The 23,844-nt window shown below is 37.3% G+C and overlaps 3 protein-coding genes across 3 annotated transcripts; 1 reads left to right on the forward strand and 2 right to left on the reverse strand.

Annotated features, from left to right (window-relative positions):
* The first annotated feature begins 892 nt into the window (after positions 1 to 892).
* Positions 893 to 2,926, forward strand: LOC149232311 (two-component response regulator ORR3-like). The gene is made up of 5 exons (XM_089376461.1): positions 893 to 1,471; positions 1,575 to 1,645; positions 1,749 to 1,826; positions 1,925 to 1,995; positions 2,106 to 2,926. Exons 1-5 carry the CDS (start codon positions 1,342 to 1,344, stop codon positions 2,233 to 2,235), a joined length of 480 nt encoding a protein of 159 aa, XP_089232587.1. The 5' UTR covers positions 893 to 1,341; the 3' UTR covers positions 2,236 to 2,926.
* Positions 2,927 to 8,898: 5,972 nt separating this feature from the next.
* On the reverse strand, positions 8,899 to 11,205 carry LOC149232312 (uncharacterized). Its single transcript, XM_089381875.1, has 3 exons — positions 9,712 to 11,205; positions 9,284 to 9,528; positions 8,899 to 9,052 (listed from the first exon to the last, which is right to left on the reverse strand). The coding sequence occupies exons 1-3, from the start codon at positions 11,203 to 11,205 to the stop codon at positions 8,899 to 8,901; spliced, it is 1,893 nt and encodes a 630-aa protein (XP_089238001.1).
* Positions 11,206 to 11,527: 322 nt separating this feature from the next.
* On the reverse strand, positions 11,528 to 13,005 carry LOC149232313 (uncharacterized). Its single transcript, XM_089381876.1, has 2 exons — positions 11,712 to 13,005; positions 11,528 to 11,619 (listed from the first exon to the last, which is right to left on the reverse strand). The coding sequence occupies exons 1-2, from the start codon at positions 13,003 to 13,005 to the stop codon at positions 11,528 to 11,530; spliced, it is 1,386 nt and encodes a 461-aa protein (XP_089238002.1).
* Positions 13,006 to 23,844: the final 10,839 nt, after the last annotated feature.

Genomic DNA, 23,844 nt, shown 5'->3' on the forward strand with positions numbered 1-23,844 from the left:
CCTTAGTAAAATAGTCAATGAAATATTCTGATTTGATTTTGGAGAATAAACTTTGTTAAATATTATTTGTTTTTCAGAAAATATATATATTTAATAGATAAGTATAAGTAACTTTTTAGAAATAATAATAATAATAATAATTTAGATAATTTTTTAAAAATCTATTATTATTTATGTTATGTTTCTGGATGGTTATTTATAAATTAATGTTTATAATTTGTATAACTTTATATATATATATATTAAATGAGGTTTAAGGATAAAAGTTACCTCAACCATATTTTACACCATCCTTAAAATCATTGTTCTATACGTCCATCAGCCGTTAGCCAATAAACTAGTTGTGATATCACTTGAGATTAAGAAATTTACCAAATCCTTTGAAATCAACCATATCTCTGGAGATCAAATAGATTATCAAACAAATCGTTGGAGATTGAGGAGTCTTACCTACTATGCGGGCATGAGGACGCAGCAGGGGACTCTGAAAGCAAACTAAGCAGCGGTCCCCGCTGGCTTCGGGCGAAAGTCATCACATAAAGTACGGGAATCTATGGTGCCAATGGGGAGAACTTCGTTAATTATCTCTTACGTCACATTGTCAATTACAGTGACGTTTCGTTTTAAATTATAGTGAAGATTTTTATGGAATTTTGACTGTGGCACATCGAAGAGCAAAAGAGGCTAATTTCTTGGTCAAGTTTGCGTTAGGTTTGGGGTGGGTGATTTCGCTATGATTTGAAAGGTAGGCTGAACAAACCCTAAGGCGATAGCTGTCATATCGGTGGAAAATTTGGCAGCTGATTTGAAATCCATTCGATCACATATTATATATGCAATTCATGTGATATCAGGAATACCATACTCGGATTGGATTACCCGTATAATTCTCCTGAACTAGGGTTATCTTTCTCGGATTTTGTAGATACGAGGATTCCTGTTAGAACGCGCTAAGATCTGGGATGGTTTTGTGTGCCAAAGCGTTCTGTGGAATTTAAAAATGGCGTCGCTGTGAGTCCACCGAAATATACGCGCAAGACATCCCGTAATTACCTGCAATCTCAGCTGTCATAGAACCCTAACTACACGCTAGGGATTTTAGTCTACTCTACCATTATGGTACCGCAGCTTGTTTTAAGTGAGTTCTCCATTCTTTTATTACTTGCCAGATGGTCTCATGAATGAAAGAATTCGGCCTGCCGACAAGAGATTCTGATTTTTTTTGTTTCAATACTGTTAGCGGGCTATAGGCACATCTTGGATCAGAACATATTGTTTGTTGTAAGGTCAGTTTGGGCATCGTTGTGAAGTAAGATTTCAGAGTCGAACACAGCGCAAAGCATGTCTTCGACTTCAGATCATTCAATCGAAGAGGGAGAAAGCACTTCTCAGATTCATGTGCTGGCGGTGGATGACAGCGTTATAGATCGAAAAGTCATCGAAAAGCTATTGAAGAACTCCTGTTACAAAGGTAATATTGGATTCGGACCGCGACCGATATTTTCAGGATTTTTTTATATAAGTAGACATTTTATCGATTCGATAGCTTACTATGTATGTGTGTATAAATGCAGTTACAACAATGGATAGCGGGAGAAGGGCTCTCGAGTTTTTGGGATTAGGAGACAACCAGAACGTTGCAAATGTAAGTAGTTGTAGGTTGATTAATTATGGAATTATGGAATAGATCATAGAATTATGGAATAGATCTGTTTTTTCTATCTTACATCATGTCGTTTCTGATTCAGGGCCTTCAGGTGAATATGATAATCACTGACTACTGTATGCCAGGAATGTCTGGCCACGATTTGCTAAAAAGAATAAAGGTACTTTTAATCGTTCAAACTTTTAGGCGACGGAAGCTTTTATTCATTCATTTTTAAGTCGCTAATAGGTAACATGGCTTCCTTTACCAAATCTATAGGAATCCTCAAAGCTCAAGGAGATTCCTGTGGTTGTAATGTCCTCTGACAACGAGAGCTCTAGAAAGCGCAGGTGAAAAACCAATTCCAGACAGCATGTTCTTTTTAAATACATGTAAAGAGTACAATATTATAATTCGTTTGACATGATTATGTACTTACGAGGGTCTGTGAAGTGAGCAGATGTCTGGAGGAAGGTGCAGAAGAGTTCATATTGAAGCCCGTGCAGATCTCGGATGTAAAACGACTGAGAGATTATATCTGTAGAGATCACAAGAGTGACAGCTATTGCCCAGCTGGGCCTTCGATTTGAAATCGAGACTATCAATATGGAAACGCAATACACATTTGGTACTTCAGACTTTCGAAGAATATAGTGAATTTTGTTTTTAAAGTGTATTTTATCATATTATAGTGTCCATTAATGTCAGGAGCCCATGGTCATTTGACACTTCTGAAATCTGTATGGGGGAAGTATCCAGAGAGTCTCCTCATGGACACCGAATGGAATGGCTTACTCAAAGTATGTGCAGATCTGAGGTATTTGCCCAGTGAGATTTGTGTACCCGATCACTCAAAGGTCCTGTCGAGATATCTTTGAAAACTCGTTCCAACGACAAATAGGGACACCAGGGGCATATTTCATTTCCGGATGTGAGAAATAAAGGGGTGCCAGGAGCAACTCTTAAGACATGGAAAGCAGGTTGACCAACAGTGGGCGTCCTGTTCGTCTTGCTCGAATGGAAACGTGGTCGCCTTTAGATTTAGAAACTCTCAAGAAGGAAGAAGAAATTCAGAGGATAAAATCACAGTTGCAACCAGGAGCATGCGCGCCAGAATAGTGCTGTTTTCTTAGGGTGGATACAGGTAACCAATATATACTATGCTATAGGGTAATTAATGCGGTGTAGTATATGTCACTGGTTAGATTTAAGCATGCAGGGGCAGTATAGGTCACTGGTTAGATTTAAGTAAGTACCTCTTTCATATTCAATGAATGGGGATTTTAGGGATTTTAGCTGACAAGGAAATGTTCTGTCCCGTTGAAAACTCTTAACCAGTTAATGTGTTGAAAACTACTCTTAAGCAGTTTTAAAGTTTTGTCTTTCCATTTGAAAACTTTGTAGTTGCTCTGAACCATGACAGAATTTGACTCGGTGTTTTGCTTACAAGTACTGAAGAACTTTAACAAAATGATTGTATCGCGTAAATGATCTTAAATTTTTTATCACTCAGAAACGGTTCCATGTTTTCCAACGCTCTGCATTTCTAATGAATGATAGATTTATAAGATTAAAAAAATTTAAGAATCATTCAGTCGGTTATGCTATTTTCCAGCACATCCACCAGGAAAGGATCAAAATTCCCTCTTGTATAAAATTATTTAGTTTAAAATTGGAAATTGAAATTTCTTGAATTATTTCCATCTCAAAAGCTAAGAAATTTATTACTGATATATTTTTTTATGTGCTGTGGTTAGTATAGTGTTTTAATTATTATTAATATTATTTTTAAATACTAAAAAAATATATTTACACTTTTCCTGTATCAATTAAGTAAAAAAAAATTACTGGTATTTAAAAAATTATTTACATTTTTTCTGTATTAATTAATTATAAAAAATTATTGGTATTTAAAAAATTATTAATTAATTAAAAATTGTTAACATTTTAAAAAATTATTATTATTTTTATATAATTAATGCAAAATTGTCCTTAAACACGTAATTTTATTAATAAAAAAATAAATTACATCTGGATTTTGCAAGAGTTTACACCCCAACAACAAAACACTCTTGCAATGAGCTATTTATATGCTCAATGTCGTAACTACCTCTAATTATGGATCAGTTATAAAATAACAAGTGTCCATTTACAATAAAAGCTATCTAAACAACTTACTAACAATTCTCCTAAATTAGAGACTAAGATACGACATTGTAGAGTTATATCTTTTTACAACAATATTCTAATTCTAAATGTCTACATTTAATAATTAAATATTATAAATTAATAATTAATAATTTAATATTTTAAAGTAATAATTATTTTATTCTAACTTTATAACATATGATAATATTTTATTTTTGGATCATCTAACATTCCCCCCATGATCCAAAGATACATACAACAGATACCAAGTTCATCCTTGAACTTAGTAAATTTTATTCTACCAAGAGGTTTCATGAAAATGTCGGATATTTGATTTTCTAAAGGACAATAAATTGGCTTGAGGAAATCCTTGTCAATGAGAGATCTGATATGATGATACTTACTATCCACATGCTTTGTCTTTAAATGAAAAACTGGATTCTTGGCAAGCTTAATGGCTGACTGGCTATCAATGAATAATGACATAGCTTCTGTCTGAGAAATGCCCTAGTCCTGCAAAATTCTGTGCAACCAAACAATTTCACTTGCTGCTTCCCATGCTGAAATCTACTCTCGTTCTGCTAAAGAAGTGGCAATTGTAGCTTGTTTCTTACAACTCCAAGACACTGATGTTGACCCCATGCTCATTAAATAACCTGATGTTGATGCTCGATCATCAATACTTCCAGCAAAGATAGCATCTGAAAAACCACCAAGTACAAAATTTTTAGTCTTTTTGTAAACAAGGCCAAAATCTTTTGTTCCTTGGATATATCGAAGAACTCTTTTGGCTGCATTCTAGTGGCTATCTCATGCTTCCTACATAAAACGTGAAAGAATATTGACTGCATAAGATAGATCAGGGTGAGTGTTTGTCAAATAAATCCAGCTGCCAATCAACTGTCTATAAGTAGTGCTCTCCACCATATCCCCCCCTTCAAATTTTGAAAGTTTCAAGTTTTCTCCATGGGGGCTAGAACAAGCTTGCAATCCTGCATTCCAAATCATTGAAGCACCTCTGCATGTGGACATTGGAAGACTTCAGCTCCAAGATAGTAGTGAATTAATCCCAAATCTGTCATCTTAAAACCTGCATGTAACTATGTTTTCACCTTTGCAATATGATCATCATTGTTTTTAGTAATGATCAAATCATCTAAATACATAACAAGAATCACAAAATATTTACCCTGTTGTTGCACATACAAAGGATCATCAGATTCACTTCGTTGAAAACCAACTTTCCTAAGGTATTAATCCATTTTGGCATACCAAGCTTGGGGAGCTTGTTTTAACCCATATAAAGTCTTGATCAATTTGCAGAATTTATGGTCCTGCCCTTTAATTTCAAAACCTGGTGGTTGTGTCATATATACTTCTTCCTGTAAATCCCCATTGAGAAAAGCGCTTTTTACATCCATTTGATGAAATTTCCATCCTTTCTGAGTAGCCAATCCAAGTGTTAATCAGATGGTGCTCCATTTAGCTGTAGGAGCAAACGTTTCCTCATAATTAATGCCTTCCTACTGCGGAAAACCTTTAGCCACGAGTTTGCCATTCTTTATGTTTTACTACTTCATTGTATGTGGAAGGTTTAGTAAAATCATTTGCTATTAAGGAAAAATTTCCTTCACTTCCATGTGACTTCCTTGTTCTTGTTTTATTCTACTCATTAGGCCTTACATCTTTCAAAAGTTGAATTGCCCATTTTGGTAGTTGATGCTCACTTGTTTGAGATTCTAAAAAGTCACCATAATTGTAAAGAGATTAATGTAAACTGATGTTCATCGATCAATTGAAGATTTTGGAGGTGGAGAATCATTGTCAGAAGAACTACTGCTTTTTGGAGATGGGGATGAACTGCTAGAAGATCCAGATGGTGTTGTTGAAGTAGATGGACTGGATGAAACATCTTCAGATGAAGGAAAATCAAGTTCATACCAATTTGGTGAATTTGGTTGACTTTGCATATTTCCTATTCTTTGACTCCCTTTAGTTTCTAACTTTTGAAGAAGACTTTCTATTTCTTCAGCACTCTTACTCTCTGTTTCATCAAAAATTACATCCCTGCTCACAATAAATTTCCCATTAGTTAAAATATGGTACCCTTTCTTCTCAACAGAATATCCAATCATTGTGCATTTCAAACTTCTTGAGTCAAGCTTAGTTCTTTTTTATTTCCAAACTATTGCATAACATACTGATCCAAAAACTCTAAGATGTTTAACTGGAGGTTTGAAACCAAACCAAGCTTCATAAGGTGTGATTTCATCTAAAGAGGAAGTTGGAGATCTGTTTCTTAAGTAGACAGTTGTATGATTACTTCTGCCCAATATGTTGGAGTTAACTTTTTCAAATATAACATAGATCTTGCCATTCCTAACAAGGTGTGATTCATTCTTTCTACTACTCCATTTTGCTGTGGAGTGTAAACATTTGTAAGATGTCTTCTTATGCCATTATCGTTGCAATAAGTTTTGAATTCATTTGAAGTCAATTCTCCCCCATTATCTGTCTTGAGTGTTCCTATCTTTTCTTTGACTTCATTTTCAACAAGTTGGCGAAAAATTTTAAACTTTTCAAATGCTTCTGACTTTTGCTTCAAGAAATAAACCCAAGCCATTCTACTGAAATCATTAATGAATAGTAAGAAATATTTTCAACCACCTAATGAAGTTTGTAGTGGTCCACAAACATCACTGTGAACTAGTTGCAACAGGTTGTTTACATGCCATGAACTTGTTGGAAAACTTTCTTGACATTGTTTTCCATAAATGCAAGCTTCACATTTTGCATTTTCCTTTTTGAAAGTTGGAAGTCCATTAACCATCCCTTGTTTTTTGCAACTGAGAAAGACTTTCAGAATTTAAATGTCCATATCTTACATGCCACAATCTTATAGGTGAAATTCATGTAGTCACTGCCCCTGCAAAGTCAGAGTTCCTTGGAATAACTATCCCTTTCATCCTTAACAATTTTCCATCTTCATAACCTGTCATCATAGTTTGCAAGCTCTGTTTGACTGAATTAATCTTAACTAAGCCATCTTCCTTAATTACTTGATGTCCTTCCTGTCGAATCATGACTAAAGATAAAAAATTCTTTTGAAAGGTTGGTATATAGCATACATTTGAAATCATTTTTTCTCCAATACCAAGGAGAGAAACTTTAACTGCACCTTTTCCATAAGGAGTATGTTTTGTATCATCTACAAGAAGGATGGAATTAAGTTGGCAATCTTGAAAATTCCAAAAGAAGTCTCGTTGATAAGTCATGTGCTGAGTTGCTCCTGAATCCAAGATCCAAGCATCTTCATAATCACTTTTAAGATAGGAGGAAAGTTGTAATGCCGACGAAGAAGTAAAGACATATTCTGAACCATCATCATCTTAAGCATTTGCAAATTGTGCTGAGCGTTGATGAAACTTGGGTATTTTATCAATAGAAGTTCGACAATCTTTAGCATAATATCCAACATTGTTACATCTTCGACACACAATTTGACTTAAGTCTCTTCCTCTTCCCGGAGACTGTCCTCTACATCTGCTTTGACTTCTGTTTTGAGGTTTTCCTCTACCTTGATTATTTCCTCTTCCTTGAAAATAACCTCTTCCTTGACTATTTCCTCTGCCTTGAAAACTACTCCTGTCTGAACTGTTGCCACTGTTAAAGTTGTTTCCTCTGCTTTGGCTTCAACCATGACTTTGTACATTATGTGCTACTTGATTATGATTTAAATTCCCTCTGCCTCTGCTTCTAGAACTGTTAGTTGATGATTTACTAGTGCTATCCTTTGTGAAAAGAAATCTTCACCAAATTTCTTTTTCTTCCCAAAGGTTTTATCATGTTGGGTCAACATTTCGTAGATCTCATCAAACTTCAGCTTCTCTAACTTTCCAGTTAATTGTAGAGTTTCCAAAAAATGTGTGTAGGAATAAGGAAGTCCAGCAAATTAAAATTTTGACCATAAAACTATCATCTACTGCTTGAAAACTAGCATTAATGATTTCCTGCTTATTGTTCTTAAGTCTAGAGATGTATTCAAGGACATCACCTCCTTCAGTCAATTTCTATTGCAACAATTTTAATTGTAGATCAAATTTCTTTGGTTCAGCCTCAGTATCAAAGAAGTCTTTAAAAATTTGCAAAGCAGACCATTCATCTATAGCATTTGGTATATGGACATACATTTCATCGTTAACAGAATATTTAATGAGAGCTAATGCTTCGGCATTCTTAACTTCCCATTTTGCTAGTGCATTTGCATCTGTGGGTTTATTTGGCTTAATATCACCATCACGTATATCATGCCAAATTTCATTATAAATGAGAGTGCTTTCGATGAGGCATTGCCATGTTTTGTAAGATTTTTTGCCTTCAAGTTTGTTGGAATTAGAAAACAAATTAATCAACTTTGACATTGTAGTGTTAAAGCTTCACACCAAGAATGAAGATCAGAAAAAATATCAAGATGGGCAACACAACATGCAACACACTACGCAAAAAACAATCTATCGGGGCTTGGCCTTGACCCTCATATAGTCGTTGGATGAGAAAATTGACTGAGCTTTGCACTTGGCTCTAGTCAATTTCTCTTAAAATTTTACCCTGAAAGCTTTCAAAATTTGATTGATTTACAATCCTTACAATGTTTGTTGCAAAATGTACTCTTATCCCCCCTCAAAGTAAAATATTACTTTGAGTTACAATGTCACTCTTATCTCTCCAAAACAAAAAATTACAAATGGAATCTCCTTATTACTCCAAAAATTACAAAAGACCTTAGTACTCCACAAATATTACAAAATATTTATTACTCCAATAATAATAAAATACTACATAAAAATATATTTTTCCACTGGAAAAATCCGTAATTTTCATTATGATAGAGAAAATTAAATATTGTATATGTAGTAGCATATGCGGTATCAGTGTCGTCAATCAAAAACCACCACGCAGGGTGATCAGGCTGTTTAAGCAAAAAGCTGTTTGTATTGTCAGTTTAGCAGTCTAGCTATAGTCGCCTGTACATGACTACGCAGGGTCCATTATCAAAAAGATTTACAAAAATTTTCAGATCTTGAACATTTAATCCTTTGCTATGATCAGGGACTATTGTCCCTCTGATATCGCTGATCTATATACGGCCTGTGGTAGTAGCGGTACTCCTCAGTCCCTCTCTGCTCCAATATTAACCATTCTCCTCTGGGAAGTAGCGCAGCCTCCTTGGATAATTGATCAGCGCTGCAGTTATATTCCCTGTATATGTGGATACAAGATATATGGTTAAAAGCAGCCTTGAAAGTATGTGTTTCATACAATATGTTGTTGAGTGTGTGAATGTGACATATTGTAGAATGATTGAACCAGTTTACAAAAATATTTGAATCCCCAAATATGTTAAGATTTAAACACTGATGTCCCAGAGAGAAATGTAATAGGTGTCGAAGGGTCATGAGTTCTGCAAAATTGTTTGAGCCCACAACGAACCCCAGTTTTACTTTGTAACTGTGGTGTTCATTGATACGGAGAACGAAACCACCCCCACAACCATTTTGATTCGCGGCCCCATCGAAGAAAGCCCAAGGTACAGATTTGTCTATGATGGGGGGTGGTTGTATGTGCCTCTCCCTAGGAGGATTAGGGTCGGGTAGTTCAAGGTATGCGGAAATAATGCCGGCTTCCGTTCGAGGCCAACACACAGCCAAGTTATCAAAGATATATCTGTTCCGGTCCTTCCAAATATTCCAAGAGACCACTACGGGAAGGTTCAGTAATTTTGATCCCGGATGTCTACAATTCTAATCTTCCCATGCACTTTGTATATCGTCACCAGTCCAAGACCCAGAAAAACCAATAGATGTGGAAATGTTTTTCCAGAGAGTGTGGAATGCTGTGCAATGTAGGAAGGGGTGTACAGTTGATTCCGATGCCTCTTTGCACAGAATACACCAAGATGGTCCATATATCGCTCTATGGGTAAGATGCTCTCCTGTGGGAACAATATCCTTAAGTACACACCAGAAAAAAAGTCTGGTACGAGGGGGTGCAGTAAGCTTCCAAATATCACGCCACCAGTGCAATGTCAAGTCCGGTTTTTTATGCTGAATGAGGGAACAATATCCAGGCTTTGGCGTGTATGTACCATTATCTGCCAAACACCATATTAGTTCATCAGGCCCCTGTTTGATGCGGATATGCGATTCAGTCAATGCTGAGGTATATTCTAGCCACTCCTGATGCCATTGAGGGGGGAGATCAAGTTGAAGGGCCGACTTCCATGCCTGTGAGAAGATATCTGTGTTCTGTTGATCGGCGATGTGTGCAAAAACCTTGATCCCTCGTGCATGAAGGTGCCTGATAAGATCTCTACTAAGTAGGTGTCTGCCTCCACTTCCTATCCACGGATCTTGTCCAATCCTTCCCATCATTCCATCATTGATTCTCCAAACCAAATTGTCTCGTATGAGGGGGAGGGATTGTAGCAGTGCCTTCCATACCGAAGAGCATCCCGATACCTGCCATGATGGTAGTCTGATCCAGTCCATTAAGCTCTGAGGCCAAATGTATTTTTGGTATGATATTTGTGCCCAAAGATTCTGGCTTGTCATCAGTGACCAGCCCATTTTTGCAGCAAGTGCTTGGGCGAAGAGGGGAAGGTCCTTGAGCCCCCATCTGCCCCATTTCCTTGGTAGGGCTATCTTTTGCCAGCTTATCCAGGCAAATAACCTTTTTTCCTGGTTGCCATTCCAGAGGTATCTGTTACAGAGTTGTTTTAACCGCCCTAGGATGTTCTGCGGAATCCATGCAAGTGCCATCCAGAAGACCGGAGTGGCCTCCAAGACAGATTTGATAAGCACCAGTCTGCCTGCCCTTGATAAGTATCTGAAGCTCCATATAGTGAGTCTCTTCTCCAACTTTGTAACCAGCCAAACCCAATCAGTGATTCTTTGGCAAGTTGGTTTTAGCCAGTACCCCAGATATTTTAGGCCCCTATCCAGGGGGTGAATGCTGTAGGGAAAAGCTTGATGAGGAAAATGTGATTCCTGTACAGATGTACGAGTGAAAGTAATAGTGGATTTATTATTATTTGCGAGCATACCTGTAGCGGAGGAAAAGAGAAGAAGAATCTTGGAAAAAGTTCTGGTATCCCGTATGCTTCCATCCAACAGAATGAGAATATCGTCCACAAATAGGAGATGTGTGAGAGAGCAATCATTCGAGATCCGGAGACCACCGATATCTCCATTCCTTTTTGCAGAGGCTATGAGCCGACTAAGACCTTCCATGACTATCAGGAAGAGAGGAGGAGACAGAGGGCATCCTTGCCTCAGTCCCCTTTCAGAGTGAAAGAAGGGTGAGGCCGAGCCATTGACGAGAATACTGAAGGAGGGAGATGTAATACACGCCATAATCCATGTGATGTATGTGTGAGGGAAACCCAGATGAATAAGAAGCATTTTGATATAGAGCCAACTGACACGATCAAAAGCTTTGGATAAGTCAATCTTGAGAATGATGCTCTTGAGATGCTTGGACCAGATAGAATGGATGGCTTCTTGCACCGAACCAATGGCTTCATGAATCTGTCTGGATTCGAGGAAAGCAAATTGTTGAGGGGCCATATGTCTAGAGAGAATCGGTCTGAGACGGTTTGCAATGGTCTTAGAAATGATCTTGTATAGACAGTTGCACAAAGAGATAGGTCTATAATCATCAAATGAAGAAGGGGAGTCAGATTTTGGGATGAGAGCTATGAAGGTTGAGTTGATGGCGTTGTAGATGGATCCCGTAGTTCTTCTCTCCTCCACGACATTCAGAAGATCCTGCCCCAGGATTTCGTAAAATGCCAGATAGAATTCAATGGTCCATCGATCCGGGCCTGGACTCTTATCTTTTTTGAACCATTTTAAAATACCTTCTAGCTCCCCAGAAGTAACCGGAGCATTAAGCTCTTCAGCATCATCGTCATCAACAAATCTCAGAAAATGTCTCGCTATATTGATAATATCGGGAATATTTGTTTCACGGGGGCATTTGAAGAGATTTCTGAAATGAGTAATGCCAAGGTGGGCAAGCTTATTAAAGGAGTCAACCATGTCTCCCTCAGGAGTGGGGAGTTTCCAATTGGTGTTGGACACCTTTCGACCTTTGGCATAACTGTGAAAAAACTTCGAATTATCGTCCCCTACTTGTATCCAAATAGCTCTACTCCTCAATCGTTGGGATTCTTCGCGATCCTTTAGGATTTTAGCCTTCTGGTTTTCCAATTCTATCAGATGACCCTTGTCCTCAGCTGTGATGAAACCCAGGCCCCGTTCATCCAGTAGTGCACTCAACTCTGATTCGATATGAGAGAGTTGAGAGGTTTCCCGAGCATGCTTATCCTTGGCCCATTTTATGGAGAGGTGCTTGATCTCAGAGAGGTTTTTGCAGAATCCTTTTGCAAGTGATTTTGTTCCATCAATGGGATGTGTATTCCAATATTCAGAGATCATCTTAATATATGACGGGTCCCTCAGCCAAATGTGATTGAATTTAAAAGGGGCTTTTGGTTTCTTAAATGGCCCCTGGATTTCCAGATATATAGGTGTGTGATCCGATATGCCTCCCGAGCCCACCCATTGCTTGTAATGATGCAACTGTTGAAGGAGCGAATCTTTCATGATGAATCTGTCAAGTCTGCGAGACAATGTTGCATTGCCCACCCTCCTGTTCCTCCAGGTAGGAAGGAGTTTATGCATGGGGATATCCACAAAATTTGTCTGCTCTAGAAGATTAGTCATATAATCTGTGATAGAGTCGATTTGTGCCACCGATCCCCATGATTCCCTGAATCCTAATGAAAAGTTGAGATCACCTCCGATTATGGTCTGCCCCGCATCCATGAGGGAGAGATGTAAGAGACGCTGCCAAAATTGTTCTCTTTGATTACACGGGGCATATACATTCACTAGCCTGAGATGCATGCCCAGATCAGCGGTGAAAAAATCCAGACCCAGATAACCGGGGCCCCCCCAAGTAGCTTCAACCTTAATAGAGCGAGGGTTAACTCCAATGGCCAGACCACCGGATCGACCAGCAGCATCGAGGGCTACGAAGGACCAACCCGGGGTCAAGGATTGAAAGGATTGAGAGATTTGTTCAGCCGAGCAAAGAGTTTCTTGTAGCAGAATGATATCAATAGGTTCAGTCTCTATGAGTCGCTTCATGGCTAGTTTCTTGGAGGCACTAGCCAGCCCCCTGCAGTTATAAGATAAACACTTCATGGGGGAACACTGCGAGGGGTATATCCTGCTCTAAGGACCCCGTCTATGGTGGATTAACGACCAGAGACAACCTCCGCCCCTGCTTTCTTAATAGCCTTTGAGAGATCTGTTTTCCTGCCTCTGGTAGGCAGGGGGCCGACACTCGGCACAGAGATGCCAAGACCAGACTGGTGGGCTGACAGATCTTTGGAATGAGATCTGGACCGAAGGAAGTATGGATGAGGGGGGGAGACCTCGGAGGATGGATGGGGGGGGGAAGATGAGGAGGGTGAGAGCAAGGAGGGACCAGTGGTGGCGATGAGGGGGGGGGATGTCATTGAACAATGAGCCATTGATGTTTGGAAAGAGGCACCAGAATCATTAATAATATGATCAATAATAGAGAGAGGAGGGTTTAGAGGAGTACCCGAGGCTGTAACAGCTTCAGCTGCCGAGCGAGCCCTGGTCATCGGCGGCGAGGAGTGCCTGAGTCCAGGGTCGACCGCTGGTGAGGATGCCACCGGAGACTGCCCAGTAGGAATGGGGCGCGAGGAGACTGGTGAGGCAGCCCTGGAAGGTGCAGGAGTGATCTTTGGGGAGTCTTCAGCTTTTCTGTTGAGTGGGAAATCTTTGTAGAGATGCCCGACCTTATGGCATCGCCTGCAGCGGAACGGGACCCCCTCATAATCTAGTATCTGAACTCTGATGTATCTCCCCCACTGAAGAGTGATCTTTTCCTCCAGCCCTTCGCGAGTGTCCAAGTGAACCAATATACGCGCAAGGGTCCTGCTTCTTGATTCCACAAACGTGCGGTCATGATCAAGGTATGTACCCAGAGCATTACCAATCCTGATGAAAACTTCTTCACCCCAGAACTGTAGTGGAAGACCCGGCAGGCGCACCCAAATCGGTCCAGCTCCAATTTGTTCGCGTTCTAGGTCAAATAGAGGACTCCACCTCTTGAGGAGTACCGGGGCCATTTCAATGTGCCAGTACCTGGCCAGTACCAGGTCCGTATAACTCTCCTTTGAGAAATGTAAAGAGAACTAGCCTCTTGGTAATATATGGACTTCCGACAGATCGATAAGCAAACCTCCCCAAATCTCCTTCACCCATTGAGTCAGCCTTTTTGCCGAATATGCTCTGCCCCTGACATGCCCTACCAGCACAGTGTTTGCCATGATAGCAAACTCGCCTATTGTCGAGGTCTCACCGAACCTTATGGTGATATCCTTTGAGGTAGCCTTGATGCACTTCGACTTCCTTTTGTTGGTACGGGGAGTGGACGGATGGTCCACCGGGGGGTTTGGTACACCTTCCGGAGGAAAAGGTTTAGTAGGTTTAACCTTGACTGCAGGGGTTTCAAAACACCCGGATGGTCGGGTTCCAACACAGGAGGTAGGCGTCGTGGCAGAGACCGGAGGGTTGACAGAAGGTGTAGTAAAGAAGGAAGAGGAAAGCGGGTCAAAAGAGGGCGAGGGAGGGGTCTGTGAGGATAATATATGAAGGGTGCTCGGGGAGAGGGGAGGGACTTCGAAATTAGGGGAATCGATAGGGTGAGACCCGATGAGGGGAGGGACAGAGCTGTGCCACGGAAGGGAAACAATGGGAGGTCGGTGAGATGATTCCGGGCCAGCAAATGGCGAAGACGATACAACCGGAGGGGCAGGAGAGAACCTAGGGTTGTCAAAGATGACTCTGTCCGGGAAAGGCTCCTCAGTGTAATCAACCGCTTCCATATCCATAGTATCGTCCATCCTGTCCACAGGTCAAGATTCCGAAAGCGACGGGTGTAGATTGCTACGCTGTACAGTGCGCCTTGAAGAGACCGTGACGGTATTCTACAGAGGTCAGGTAGAAACCCTAGGTTAACCTAGGCCTTCACGAGCGCGCCCAATGAGCTCCATTCCATTCTCCTATGAAATGTAAATCTTGATTTGGAGTCTCTATCAATACTACATAAAAATATATATACCTTATCTCTCCATTTAATTACAAAATTGAAAATCACTTTATAAGAGTGATTTTAAAAAAAAAATTTACTTTACCAACTTTTCAAGTAAAAGCATTTTACTTTCCCAATGCTTTTAAACATGAGGTTGTATGCAATAAGGTCATTGGTCGCGAGGTAACGGTTCGAATCCTAGACCTCTTCTACTCTGTATAGGGCCTTTGGTCCTTATTCTTCACGCACTCTCTCCAAAGATGAAGCCGCCTGTTTTGGAAGATTCAAACTCCAAATCCCAAATTGTTTTCGCTATATTTATGTTGTGTTTGATTGCAATTGGTATTCATAGGAGCATGGGGGCAACGACCATGGCAATTGTTGGAGGATTATGCGATGTGAAAGATTGTCAGGTCTCAATAGAGATGCTCGAGCTTGCGTGCCTTGCCATTGATGAACACAATAAGTAGCAGAATGATGATACATCATTTTGTCGAGTGGTGGCGGAAAAGGAGCTAGTGGTAGTGGGGACTACGTATCATCTGACCATAGAGGCCGAGGATGACGATAAGCCCAAGCTGTACATTGCCAAGGTGTTGATCAATACCTAAGAGAATTTCAAGCATTTTGCAAGAATTTAAGCCTGTGGAGAAACCCTCTATTTCCAGAGCTGACCTTGGCAGCAAGCAAGATAGTTGACGCCTCTTCCAATATGGATGTAAAAATAGAAAAATGTAAATAAAACAATGTTGGAATCAGATGACAAGATGCAGTGTAAAGCTACTGTGTAACGCTTGAGAGTAGAAATTTATAAACCAGGCGAAGGGAAAAAGTTCAGCATAGAACTACCAATTAACCGTCTGTTCTGGATTTCCAACAGCCGTAGTATAAGGGGGCACTATAGTGAGCACTACAGAGCCTGCTCTGATCTTGGCATGCTCCCCAATACTAATATTGACTAGAACATTCGTTCCATTTCCAAGTACCATGCCTTGCCAATTCGAGCATTGGGATCAATGTTAAATGCAAAAACCTTCAAAACCTCAGCTGCTAGGTATTCAAGCATAGCTACAAGAGAAATGGGGGCTCCAATCGAAAAGAAAAGTGGTACTTTACAGTATCCAAATTAATGCAGAGGTATTTTTTCGGATCGAGCGAAGCACTAAATTGCTCAAACTTATGAATGCATTTCAAATTAGTCTAAAATCAATGATATAATTAAATTTCTTTTCCAGAAAAAAAAAAAAAAAAAATTAGATTTCAAATATTAACTGACCAAATTAATGGAGTTTTCCATGTGCCTGCAGAGCTGGAATCTCCTCCTCACATCAGCTGTAGCATTACTAGAGCCCTGATACCACAATAATGCAGAAGTGTCCTCAGACATGTAATTTTATTAATAAGAAAATAAATTACATCTAGAATCTTGCAAGAGTTTACACACGAACAACAAAACATTCTTGCAATGAGCTATTTATAAGCTCAATGTCCTAACTACCTCTAATCATGGATCACTTATAGAATAACAAGTGTCCATTTACAATAAAAGCTATTTAAACAATTTACTAACAATTCTCCTAAATTAGAGCCTAAGATACGACACATTTGTAGAGTCATATCTTTTTACAACAATATTCTAATTCTAAATATCTCCATTTAATAATTAAATATTCTAAATTATTAATTATCAATTTAATATTTTAAATTAATAATTATTTTATTCTAACTTTATAACCTACGATAATATTTTTTTTGAATCATCTAACCATAATTAATTTTATTAAATAAAGTTCATATATAAGATGTTTTTATTAAAATTCCAATTAAATAATAAATATTGAGAATAAAATATTTAAAATATTTTGATTGTGTTAAATTTTCTTCTTATACAGAAAGAAGGATCATTCAAATAAGATTTCATCCTCCTCTTGCTTGAATCTACTAATAATAACTATCAACTTTTCATGATTACTCTTTGATCTCTTCTTTTTTCTCACTATGCTCACTTAGATTTAGGATTTGTACCTACCTATCATCTTCTGCAAAATCTCTTAAACATTTTCTTAAATTAAATTGCAGATACATTTGTGTGCCCTTTAATGCATAGTGTAAGGTCTCTTACTACGTGTGAACAAAGAAAAGAGGGAGAGCTTCTATTCCCTTTCATTTTTGCTAAAGTTTACAGCTTTCGGGAATGGAATTAATATAGGCTGTTAAACTAGAGGTAAATATAGCTATAAAAATTAGCAAAGGTTTAATGTTGTCAGTTAACCAAAGGATTAATGTTGATAATTAACCAAAGGTTTAATGTTGTTATTAATTTAACTAATATGTAATAGATTTTTAACTATTCATTAATTTTAAAAATCTAACTAATTAATTAAGATGGTGTTAATAGTTGTGGTTATATGTTTTAATACTCTCTTTTAATTTTAATTGTTACATTTCATTTATTATTATTATTATTAGGTGTGGTTTTTGAAACACACAAATGACGCTATTATATACTAGTAATTTCTACTGTGGTTGTTTGACTATCGTCACAAAAATTATAAGTTGTTTCTTTCTCCACATGTGTAAGATCTTTCAAAAGTCATGTTGGCTATATTATATATAGCATGATGCTATAATAGCTTTTACATATGCTTCTGCAATGGATATTTAGACAATGCAATGTTTATTAAAAGCCCATGAGATCAAACTTGTGCGAAATGAAAACGATATTTTGAAGTGATTTTCCTATAACAAATACTACCAATACTATCTATGTATCTCTTAACTATGTTGCCTTTAGAACCTATGTACCAGGATTCATAACCAATTGTAACTATGTATGATGGTATTTATGTTAACTAATCCTTAAGGATTTTCATTGAACATTATTAATGTAATTAATATATATTTTCAGTTAATAAGTTGTCCATAAATAACTGTCTGTTACCGATATTTGGGATGTATAAATATTTACATTTCTCATCTCAATAACACAAGTTTTTCCTATTGTCAATTTTATTCGACCCTGTGTATTGTGGTATTAGAGCATCAATATTATTCATAACCTCCATTCATTGTTTTGGTTAAGTTGTTTTGTGATGTGTGCCTCTGATCCTGTTGGTGTAAGAATAACGATGTGATCCTATCAGAGGTGACGCCAGTGATAATGTGGAAATGAGTTAGCATGCCTGATCAAAATTTAACTCTGCATCAGTGTTCATAACAAATCGACGGATGAATTGATCTGAAATTTGGTATTAGTGAGGGCCCTACAAAATGCACGGCCATTAATCCTCAAGAGTATCCCGCACGAAATCTCCTGGAGCCACATGGTCACTGCTCGTGAATGCAGGTTTTGGAAGAGGCGTTAAACACCAGACTAGTTGGAAACCCATGATGGCTATGGACCATTGATCTAGCCAGCCTCAATTTCTGATAATCAGACTCGCCAAATTGTCTAACACATGATTTGTTGAATACATAAGCACATCAGAGTCTTCCACCATAACCATTTCGATTCCAAGGTTGACGCGGGGCTTTGTTCTATAATTCCTTGTTGGTTTTATCCAAATTGCTTTCAGTAAAGGTTATGCTTGTGGTCTTTGAAAAGCTTTACATTTCCAGGTGAAACTATGGTGTTCCATATAGTTCTCAGATTATAACAATTGGAGGATATATTTCTTTGTATGGATTTTATTGAATTTTGGTGAGAAGTTAGTTTTATTTAATATTGTCAAAATATTATTTTGGAGAGATAAGTTTATTTTAAATTATAAAATTTATTGGAGCGATAAGGGATAAGTTTATAAAGGAGAATAATTTTTTTATGGATTCTTAATATTTTTTCTTAGAGTACCTTGGTGTGGTGAAGGAGGCACAACAAGATTCATGAAGGTAAAGAAAATTTATTGAGATTATTTTATTTTTTGTATATAAAATATTACTGTAATCATGACTTCCATAATTTCCATAATCAAAGTTCTTCTTAATAGAAAAGAGAATTATCAAGAATGGTTTCCCACGATTAAAAGTGCCCTTATTTATAATGATTTATGGGAAGTATGTCAAGGCAAGAAAGACAATGACAAAAAAGAAATTGCTTAGGAGCTGCCCAAAAGTGAAAAGCAACGTAGAATTTGGAACAAGAAAGAAAAGAATATGTGTTAATCACTGCATCAGTGACAAAGGAAGTAAGTTGATATATTATTTCTTGTGATATAACATTTGAAGCATTAAAAAAGTTGAAAGAACTTTATGATTCACATTCAGAACATGAAATTTTTTAGTTGTTAAGATTATTCAAATTGGAGATGAAAGGCAATGATATTTTGAAGATGGTATTTGAAATAAAAGTTGTTTTTCAAGATATAAAAGCAACTGGTATTGAAGTAAATTTACATCTTACTGATTTTATTAAAGTTCTCCACCCTGCCTATTCACACTAGTTAGAATCTCTTTAAGCTAGTGGGTAGTTAAAATACATTGCATTGGATAATCTAGTGAACAAAATAATTGAAAGATAAAAGGCCTTTGGGAAGAAAGAGGCCCCACCCAATTCTAATGTAGAAACTTTATGCCTTGCACAAAAAGATCAAAATTCTCATGGTGAAACTTCTAGAGGTGATAAAAGTACTAGAGTTCGTGGTATAAGAAATTATAGAGGTAGGGGGGAAAACATAACCAGGGAGATAGAAAAAAAGGTGATAGACAACAAAGGAATTTTAATGATAAACTAGCTATCAAATGTTTTAGATGTGGTAAAAATGGTCATGTTGCTCTTAATTGTAGAATTCCTTGGGAGAAAGCCAGTGAAAGGAGAAAATGGTTGAATGAAAAGAAAGATCAACCAATACCAGATAAGGGAAAATCATCAGAGTCTGCACATTACATTGTTTCTCATTTAAATTTTAATATTAATGATGTTCTTAGTACTACATTTCCTTCATGGAAAAACAACTGGATTTTCGATTCAGGTGGTACATGTCATATGACTTTTAGGAGAGATTTTTTTGAAACGCTCAAAGACCAAGTTCATGGAATAGTATATTTTGCTAAAGAATCTCAAGTTAAGCTTTCAGGAATTGGATCCATTCATTTGAAGATACCAAAGCTTGCACATTATGTTTTACAGGATGTATTTTACATTCAACAATTTCAAAGAAATCTAATGTCTCTTATACGTTTTCAACAACAAGGGAATACCACATCATTGAGATATGTAGAGCATCTAATCATGGATTCATTATGACCGATGTTGAAGAAGGTATACTTTTAAAACTTAATGGCACATCGTCTACTATAAATTCTCATGATAGTTTTGCTCTTTTAGCACAACAAAGTTATACTCTATCTTCTAGTCTATTATGGCATGCATGTTTTGGGCACATTAATTATGACAACATTAAAATTATGAGAAAGCAAGGTATCAAAGGATTGCCTACAATTCCGTGAATGATGACACCATGTGATGCTTGTATTTTGGGAAAACAGTGTAAGAAACATTTTCATAGTTCTTCTTCTAGAGCTTCTAGAAAATTAGGTCTCATACATTAAGATTTATGTGGACCTATGCCTACTGGAACTGCTAATGGAAATGAAACTCAAAATAATATAGCCATTCTTAGAACCAATAACGGTGACAAATATACTTCTGATTCTTTTAAACAATATTTGAAGGACAATGGAATTAAACATTAGACTAACATAACTTATAATCTGGAACAGAATGACATTGTAGAACATATGAATAATTTTTTTCTTAATATGATAACATCTATGGTGTTTTTGAAGAATGCGAAGTTGATGTATTGGGGAGAAGGAGTGCTTTGCGCAACATATATTACAAATATTTGTCCTTATTCTGTTATCAATAACAAAACTCCTTATGAACTTTGGTATAATAGACTCCTAATCATTCAACATTTCAAAGTTTTTAGATCTAAATGTTATGCTTTAATTCCTAAGAAATCGTGAAATAACTTAGGTGCAATGAGCCAAAAATGTATATTCTTGGGTTATTATAATACTTCCAAAGAATACAAAGCACATGATGAAGAAAATAAGAAGTTCATTCTTTCCATAAATGTTATTTTTCTTGAATCTTATAAAGATAATTCCACTGTTGACAAGAAATTGACTCATTTGGAGAAATTTGCATCCAAAAAGTTGTACTTTAAATCAGATAATGATGTCCCATATAACGAAGGGTTGGGGGGGGAGGTGTTTCCTATTTTGGATCAGTTTATGCTTTTTCCATATTTGACTCATTAGAAAGTTGCTGCTGAAGAAAATATGGAAGACATTGTTATTTCTATAGGGTCATAAATTTCTCTTGAAGAACCTATTCTTGAGTCTATTTTTCAAGATCAGCAACCATCACAACCACTTCAACAATCTTTACAAAGATCCACATGTGTTCAAATATTTCCAAGCAAGTATAATGACTTTGAAACATGAATTTCTTCTAAAAGTGATTCAGGTAACATTTATCATGATTGTGAATTTAATCATTCTACAATTAGTGAACCCAATTGTTTTGAGGAAGCTGCATATTCTAATGAATGGAAGGGTGCAATGAAAAAGGAGTACAATTCACTTATTAATATTGAAACTTGGAGTTTATGGATCCTCCTGTTGACATCAAACCTATTGGTTGCAAATGGGTGTATAATATCAAGTATAAGGCCGATGGTTCACTTGATAAATACAAGGAAATACTTGTAGTAAAAGGCTACACTCAAAATGAAGGTTTTGACTACATAAAGACATTTACTATTAGAGAAAAATGGGGCACAATTAGAAATCTGTTTTCACTTACAGCTCAAAATAGTTGAAAGATACACAATATGGACGTCAAAACATATTTTTTGAAGGGTGATTTAAAAAAGGATGTTTGTATGATTTAGTTACAATGTTTTACTGTCAAAGGAATAGAACAAAAGGTATGTAAGTTGGTGAAGAATTTCTATGGACTGAAACAAGCATCTCGTGCATGGTATGGAAAATTAACTGAACACCTTCTCAAGATGGATTATACGTTATTTGATATGGATGATGTAACTCTGTTGTTAAGAATACTGGAAAATTGATTGCATATTTGGTTGTATATGTAGATGATTCAATTATCAATGGAAATAATGACGATTATATAATGTCTGTTAAAAGAGAATTTTTGAAAGCTTTTGACATGATAGATTTGGGTTTATTGCATTATTATTTAGGGATTAAAGATGATCAGAAATCCAAATATATTTTCATTTCTCAGAAGAAGTATTGTTGGATTAAGGGGGCCTAACCCAAGTTCATAGTTATTTGCGGAAACCAACAAAACCCCAACTGTTGGCCCTTTCAGCAAAAACCTACGTAGCAGAGGCTATAGCCTCACCCGAAGTAATATTGGGGGATGCTAGAACTAGGTTTTTGCATCTAAAGACTGTGTTATGTGTATTATGAAGACCTTATAGCTCAGATCTACCTTTACATGGATCTATACCTTCCTATTGTCCATTACTGCAATTCTATACAACTAAACTCAATGTCTGCGCAAACATATATGACTATGCTTATCAGACATAAAAGAGGTTTGCTCAGAAAATAGAAACCCTAGATCTTCCTTCACGCAGATCTACTCGTTCTAAACAATTATAATAACAAAACTATCTATTTTCGTCATGAAAATAGTTCATTACACTTTTCATGCATAGGTATCGAAGGTAAACAATTTCACACATTATAACACATTAATTTATACGAAATAACTTGCATAGAGAAGATATATCAAGTTAATGATAATTAAGGAACAAGGCATATATTCATTCAATTCAACCATAAAGAGTGTTTATTAGATGCAACATTCAAATTACAAACTCTTCTACCATGAGAACTCAGCTGTAGGGGCTCGCGCACTCAACTGCGGACTTGCCAAGGTCTCTGCGCACTCAGCTGTAGGAGCCTTCCCTTTTCGCCTATCTACAGGAAACAAAACTTTCTTGTCTTAGAACCTTGTCTTACAAAGATTTTCTATCCAAAGTTATCTTTTTTAGACTTGTTAAGACTCAACTATATATAGCTTTTTCATTACAATACCCTGGCCTGCAGCCGATGGGTGAGTCTTAAAACTGACCTATCACCTACCAATACAAGGGACTAAATCAACTTTAACTCTTACCTAGCTGCACACTCCACTTCCACATTTCAAGGAGACTTTACATTCATTACAAAATTCTAAACAAAAATTGATTATACTACCAAAATTTGACCCTAGGGACCTTATCGCAATAGGCCCCCAACACAAATATGGTGACTCGCCCTCTAGTCATGCAACCGGCTTTTATACTTTATGGCGGAGCTCATTGAACTCCTACTTCAATGCTTCCAACTGCGCGATGCTCTGTACTGCAGCATGCTTCACCTCTTTGACCGATTTTTCTTTAGTTGGTCCCTTAACCGCAAGGCACGTGGTCCGTTAAGTTTGTTGAAAAGCTTTCAACTTTTCCTGAATAGTGTGGGAAATTTGGCTTTCCTCCTCTTTCCACAGCTGAAGCTGAGCCTTTAACATTGATTCCTTTTGCTACAATTTGTCAACTTGTGCCTGTATCATCTTCCCTTCTTATAAGCACGTGAAGCACTAGACTAGGCCTCTTAGATTTCGTAGTGAATCGCTATAGGTTTGGTTCCTCCTGAAAAGTATCCTACAACTCCATGGCATTGTTAAAAAGAAAGTCGCAACCTTTGACTACATTCTCCAGAGTAGTCATGTGCTCCTTGATGGTTGCATTGCGCTGCTCCTTGGCCTCTGGTCGAGTAGTCAGTTATAGTTTCAGCTATAGATCTACTATCTTCATCTGGGAATATAAAGTGACTTA

Source organism: Pinus tabuliformis, chromosome J (genome assembly GCF_031772625.1).
Source record: "Pinus tabuliformis cultivar Carrire ecotype Pingquan chromosome J, CPIR1, whole genome shotgun sequence".
Taxonomy (NCBI): Eukaryota; Viridiplantae; Streptophyta; class Pinopsida; order Pinales; family Pinaceae; genus Pinus; species Pinus tabuliformis.